The 7,159-nt window shown below is 42.7% G+C and overlaps 1 protein-coding gene across 4 annotated transcripts in view; it reads left to right on the top strand.

The window, feature by feature from the left end:
- Positions 1-834: 834 nt before the first annotated feature.
- LOC112218717 (inositol 1,4,5-trisphosphate receptor type 2) overlaps positions 835-7,159 on the top strand; it is a 150,275-nt gene continuing 143,950 nt past the window's right edge. For 2 of the 4 annotated variants that reach the window (XM_042301635.1, XM_042301634.1), the window contains exon 1: positions 835-1,240. In XM_042301635.1, the coding sequence (XP_042157569.1) occupies positions 1,149-1,240 (92 nt within the window). In that variant the 5' untranslated portion in view covers positions 835-1,148. The remainder of the gene's footprint in view (positions 1,241-7,159) is intronic. The other 2 variants (XM_042301637.1, XM_042301636.1) reach the window with 1 other exon arrangement.

Here is a 7,159-nt window from a genome sequence, read left to right as displayed (position 1 = left end):
ATAAGACTTCCTGAACATCTAATCAAATGGCTACTCAGACCAGTTGCATTGCCCCCCCCCCTTACACCACGGCTACTCTCTCTTGTTATCATCTATGCATAGTCACTTTAATATCTACCTGCATGTACACATTACCTCAATTACACACATTGACTCTGTAACAGTACCCCCTGTATATAGTCTTGCTTTTGTTATTTTACTGCTCCTTTAATTACTTGTTATTTTTATTTCTTATTCTTATTCCAAATTATTTTACTTTTAACTTTTAACTCCGTTGTTGGTTAGGGGCTCGTAAATAAGCATTTCACTGTGAGGTCTTCACCTGTTGTTGTATTCGACGCATGTGACTAATACAATTTGATTTGACTTGCTTTGGTTTATGGTGCTTTCACGACAACTGTGAACTTGGAAAAACTACGAGGTCAAATCATGACGTCAGTGATCTTCAGGTCGGAAAGTCGGAAATCTACAAAGAGGCCCGAGTTCCCTGTCGCAACTTGTTTTATTCCCAGTTGTCTTGAACGGACTGAGGTTGGAGATTTCCGAGTTCCCAGTTGTTTTGAACGCGGCAACACACACACACACACACACACATACCCACGCTCACACCATTGCATAACCCGGAACTCCAGGCCATTGATGTCCACTAATTTATCTCATTACAGAGCAAGTTTGCAAGAAATAGCCAGGAAATGTTCTATTATAGAATGTTTTGCTCTGTCTACTCATGTACGCACTTACATAGCAGAATTGTACATCCATTGCTTCTCAAAGCATTTGGATATGAGTGGGCCTACTTTAGACGGGATAGGCTGACTGGTTCTCTATCTGCGCCTCCAACAGAACCAGTCTCCTCCCCTAAAGTTGATGTGAAAGAGAGAACGTTATGCTGTCTGAACACGGGAAGAAGTTGGGTTCATAAACTAAATCGGCAGTTTGTTTACAGGAACTCCCAAGTTTTTCTATTGTCGTCTTTTTGTAATTTTGACTGGTAAAAACGTGAAAACATGTCTCGTTTCGGGGCGGTGTTGTTCGCAATTTGACGAGTGATACGCAGGATTGTTGCCAAGATACATTGTAACGTGTCAGAGTAATAACTTAATCAAACCGATACTGGAAAGACGACTTTTGGACAGAATTAAGCGAAAATGTCAGACAACAGATCAAGTTTTCTTCATATTGGAGACATTGTGTCGCTGTACGCAGAAGGCACTGTCAATGGCTTCATCAGTACATTGGGGTATGTTCCCTCTAATCTAATTCAATATTATGTGTATCTAAAACCATGTTTGATGAAAATCTGTGACAAACAGGTACAGGCTCGTTTGGCGTCTGATGCATGAAATGGGCCAATGTAACATGCAGTGTGAGATTGGTGTCTGTGGATCTGGGGTTGAGAAATCGGAAGTTGAAAAGGCCTAATCACAAGCAATTGCATCAAGGAGGAAATGAAGATGAGTAACATTGCACAGTTATGCAAGTATAATAGGAATGCAAACTTTGCATGTACCTCGCTAGTGTAACCAATGCGTGCGCAATGTCCTGAACACATGCAGCCACTTTATTACTCTCTGGGCGTCAAATGCCAAATGGTTTACTGGGAAAGGATTATGTACTGTAATCCATGACCTAATCAAAATAGTATGAAGTGTTTTGTGAGAGGTCGTGGCCCTTTTTGCAGTAGTAGCACGTGCTGTGAGACAGCTGAAGAATTGTACTTGAATGCTCACACCTGTTTGATCAAGAAGAGCTGTAAATGTGTGTAATGTGTATGATATATTCACCAGGGTGTCCTCCAATGCAGCATGAATAATATTGTTGGGCTGTTGAATTCACCCTAATGAAAAAAAAGTGCAGTACAGTGTAGTATAACATCAGTTTGAGTGCAGTATGATTATCCAAAATACCACCGTTCTCTGCAGTTACTGTAAAGGATGCTATTGTGTGTGGCCAATACTTTCATCTGCTGAAAGTTATGATAGAAAACCTTCACTAACCTTTCCACTTTAAAAATATGTAAATGTTTAACTTTTGGGTAATGAAAACCTTTCCAAATGCACAGAATCTGAATGAGGTTTACGGTCTGTTTTTTGACGACAGTGAAGGAAGGCCAAAGTAAGGTACACGTATAGGTGCACTATAGTCTGGGGGCAGGGGGACCACTGGTTGAGCACAAAAGGTCACAGTGAATAACCTGTACTCAGAGTTTTGGGGTACTGGTTGCTGAATGGATTCTTCCCAGAGTAGGTCTAACCAGTACTCTTAAATGGTGTAGTATTATACAATGGTTGGGTCTAATGCTGATTGGTTAAAACCGCCGGTGTCTATTCCACAAGTTACCACCGGCTAAATCTAGGATGTTAAAATGCCTATTTAGTCTGTTCCATCTTACTGCTCTCATCAGCCCAGCCAGGCAATTTATAAACTTGATCTCTGCTATAAAAAGCATCTAGATTTCTTTAAGACTAACATTTTGTTTTCAACAGCGGAGATTTGTATAATCCATTTTTATGGATATATATAATGTAACTTGAAAAAAGGTCAAATGAAATGAAGTGCAGCTAGTTTGCAGTCTTTCCAGCTTCAGTTTGAAGGGATTGTGTTGCTGTGTTGTTGGCTAGCTCCTCTGAACAGCAGTGACGAGTGAGCACATTTTCTATGCAGGCAAATTTGCCCCTCATTGTTATGGATGTATCCAAATGTCGCTAGAAAACCGCTTAAACAAATGCAAATGCAGCTGCTTTGCTGTTATTCTGACTGCACTTTTTTGATGTGAATGTAAGTTAGCCGTTGGCTAGCTAGCAAGCAGGGCATAAGAACGTTGCCAGCCAGTATGGCAACGGAATGTTTAGAATGAACAACTGGGTCATGTACATAGATACTGAACGACTGGGTCGCGTCTCTGGCAACAGATCCAATCGAACGAACGACCAGCCGGCTTGGGTAGCAACCCTAGATTTGTGTCAGGACTATATATTGTGGTAGGATGAAATAGTATGAAAAATTCATCAAAATAATATTTTAATGAAAATATGTCAATCCTAATTTGAATATGGTGGCAACCCATTGTATGAAAGTGATAATGCCCTTGAAGCCGGTGTTTGGTTGATATATTGGCCCTCAACAAACTAACTATTATCATAAATAACAGTTAATTCCAAGGACCACCTGAGAATTTCTACAAATATTAACTCTGAAGAGAATTGACTAATGCACCAAATAGACAAGCTGAGTTATTATAGTGACTACAAGAAGAAAGTTCAAATGCGGCTCCAGCACTTCAGTGAATTTCTCAGCTCTGCACTCTGCCCTCTAGGCCAGGAACAGGCTTGAATTGACAGACTGCCTCTGTGGCTTGAATCTGCCCCACCCACTTCCCGCTCTTTCTCACATTCTCTCCCTCGCTTTCATTCTCTCAATCTACTTTCTGTGCTTTCAAACAGCCACTCTCCAAAAGCATAGCAGGCATGAGCAGAGGATCACTCCTGAATTCCACCTATATATTATGGTCACTCAGAACCCCAGTGTGTTCACGAGGCACACAAGCCATATTTTAATACCTTCAATGTGTCCTTGATGTAATCACTGATCTGTAAAATTAGTGGATAGGTGAAATCTCATTGCTTTCAGCAATCACACTGTATCAGATCAGCAATTTCAAGCAGGAAGGAAGGGAAATGGGAACAATGTTTATATAGGGACAGACTGGCTTGTAACCTGGGCAGATGAATCCTATAAAGCTCGCAGATGGACCTATGCCAACAATATGAATCATATGACCTACTTTATGTTACTGAAAAGTAACTGGTCAAAGCCAATCTCAATGCAAATGTCAAGGCCATAAAATGTCTGAATGCAAAGTGCATAGTAGAGGGCTCAGCTGTTTTTAAAGCAAAGGTATAAAGTCTATCAGTGATTCATTAACTGATGCAGTCTGACAGCCAGGTCTGTGTGGTGTACTTTATCAACATTAAACACTCCTAAAAAATAAGCCTCATTCAAGGCCCAGGAAGTCAGTGGCAGAGATCCTGCCTGACTACATTGCTGGTGCATGCTCAATCTTACAACGCCTGTTTAGGTATGTAACATATCAGCTAACCCTGCGTTGCCCAAGCTCGGTCCTGGGGACCCCAAAGGGTGTATGTTTTGAATTCAAACAATCAAAGCTTGATTAGTTGATTGTTTGAATCATCCTTGTAGTGCTAGGGCAAAGTCATGCACCCCTTGGGGTCCTGAGGACCGAGTTTGGGAAACACTGAGCTAACCACATGTAGCGCTGTGCTTTTACTGGTATTTTCAGCATTATTCACGTGGGAACCAAGTGTTGCTGCATGTAGAAAATCCTAGGAAATGTTCTGTAAGTGTCCAATCAAATTTATTTATGAAGCCCTTTTTACATCAGCCGATGTCACAAAGTGCTATACAGAAACCCAGCCTAAACCCCCAAACAGCAAGCAATACAGATGTACAGTGCCTTGCGAAAGTATTCGGCCCCCTTGAACTTTGCGACCTTTTGCCACATTTCCTGCTTCAAACATAAAGATATAAAACTGTATTTTTTTGTGAAGAATCAACAACAAGTGGGACACAATCATGAAGTGGAATGACATTTATTGGGTATTTCAAACTTTTTTAACAAATCAAAAACTGAAATTGGGTGTGCAAAATTATTCAGCCCCCTTAAGTTAATACTTTGTAGCGCCACCTTTTGCTGTGATTACAGCTGTAAGTCGCTTGGGGTATGTCTATCAGTTTTGCACATCGAGAGACTGACATTTTTTCCCATTCCTCCTTGCAAAACAGCTCGAGCTCAGTGAGGTTGGATGGAGAGCATTTGTAAACAGCAGCTTCCCATCAATTTTAACCATCTTCCCTGTCCCTGCTGAAGAAAAGCTGGCCCAAACCATGATGCTGCCACCACCATGTTTGACAGTGGGGATGGTGTGTTCAGGGTGATGAGCTGTGTGGCTTTTACGCCAAACATAACGTTTTGCATTGTTGCCAAAAAGTTACATTTTGGTTTCATCTGACCAGAGCACCTTCTTCCACATGTTTGGTGTGTCTCCCAGGTGGCTTGTGGCAAACTTTAAACAACACTTTTTATGGATATCTTTAAGAAATGGCTTTCTTCTTGCCACTCTTCCATAAAGGCCAGATTTGTGCAATATACGACTGATTGTTGTCCGATGGACAGAGTCTCCCACCTCAGCTGTAGATCTCTGCAGTTCATCCAGAGTGATCATGGGCCTCTTGGCTGCATCTCTGATCAGTCTTCTCCTTGTATGAGCTGAAAGTTTAGAGGGACGGCCAGGTCTTGGTAGATTTGCAGTGGTCTGATACTCCTTCCATTTCAATATTATCGCTTGCACAGTGCTCCTTGGGATGTTTAAAGCTTGGGAAATCTTTTTGTATCCAAATCCGGCTTTAAACTTCTTCACAACAGTATCTCGGACCTGCCTGGTGTGTTCCTTGTTCTTCATGATGCTCTCTGCGCTTTTAATGGACCTCTGAGACTATCACAGTGCAGGTGCATTTATACGGAGACTTGATTACACACAGGTGGATTGTATTTATCATCATTAGTCATTTAGGTCAACATTGGATCATTCAGAGATCCTCACTGAACTTCTGGAGAGAGTTTGCTGCACTGAAAGTAAAGGGGCTGAATAATTTTGCACGCCCAATTTTTCAGTTTTTGATTTGTTAAAGTTTGAAATATCCAATAAATGTTGTTCCACTTCATGATTGTGTCCCACTTGTTGTTGATTCTTCACAAAAAAATACAGTTTTATATCTTTGTTTGAAGCCTGAAATGTGGCAAAAGGTCGCAAAGTTCAAGGGGGCCGAATACTTTCGCAAGGCACTGTAGAAGCACGGTGGCTAGGAAAAACTCCATAGAAAGGCAGGAACTTAGGGAGAAACCAGGCTATGTGGGGTGGCCAGTCCTCTTCTGGCGGTGCCGGGTGGAGATAACAGTACAGGGCCAAGATGTTCAAACGTTCTTAGATGACCAGCAGGGTCAAATAATAGTAATAATCACAGTGGTTGTAGAGGGTGCAACAGGTCAGCACCTCAGGAGTAAATGTCAGTTGGCTTTTCATAGACGATCATTCAGAGTTAGAGACAGTAGGTGCGCTAGAGATTCGAAAACAGCAGGTCCCAGACAAGGTAGAACTTCCGGTGAATAGGTCAGGGTTCCATAGCTGCAGGCAGAAACTGGAGCAATAGCACAACCAGCTGAACGTGCTTCTAAACCTGCATTTCTTGCTGTTTGGGGTTTTAGGCTGGGTTTCTGTACAGCACTTTGAGATATCAGCTGATGTACGAAGGGCTTATATAAATACATTTGATTTGATTTCAACTGGGGACAGCATGTCCAGGTAGTCCTGAGGCCTGGTCCTCGAGCTCAGGTTCCCTGAGAGACAGTTAGAGGGAGCATACTTAAATTCACATAGGACACCGGATAAGAAAGGAAAAATGCTCCGGATATAACAGACTGATCCTATGCGCCCCAACACAAACTATTAGAGCATAAATACTGGAGGCTGAGACGGGAGGGGTTGGGAGACACTGTGTCCCCGTCTGATTATAACCTCGGACAGGGCCAACCAGGCAGGATATAACCCCACCCACTTTGCTAAAGCACAGCCCCCACACCACTAGAGGGATATCTTCAAACCACCAACTTCCTACCCTGAGACAAGGCCGTGTATAGCCCACGAAGACCTCCCCCATGGCATGAACCCAACCTGGACAGGAAGATAACGTCAGTGACTCAACCCACTCAAGTGATGCACCCCTCCTAGGGACGGCATGGAAGAGCACCAGTAAGCCAGTGACTCAGCCCCTGTAATAGGGTTAGAGGCAGAGAATCCAGGTGGAGAGAGGAGAACTGGCCAGGCAGAGACAGCAAAGGCACTGGAGCGAACAGCCCATCTGTTCACCTTCACACTCCTGGGACAGACTACACTCAATCACAGGACCTACTGAAGAGATGAATCCAATCAATCAATCAATGCCTGGTTGTGCGTGTTTGGTAGGGGGATCGCCTGAGCCAGGGGAGACGTAGCTCTGCAAATCTTTATCACACTAAACCTATTATTTGGCAGGGAATACTATTTCTAGATCAGTGATTCTACACCTCACTTCTCAAGTTGAT

Source organism: Oncorhynchus tshawytscha, linkage group LG19 (assembly GCF_018296145.1).
Source record: "Oncorhynchus tshawytscha isolate Ot180627B linkage group LG19, Otsh_v2.0, whole genome shotgun sequence".
Taxonomy (NCBI): Eukaryota; Metazoa; Chordata; class Actinopteri; order Salmoniformes; family Salmonidae; genus Oncorhynchus; species Oncorhynchus tshawytscha.
The sequence above is the reverse complement of the archived record's forward strand: the minus strand, read 5'-3'. Positions and strand labels throughout refer to the sequence as shown.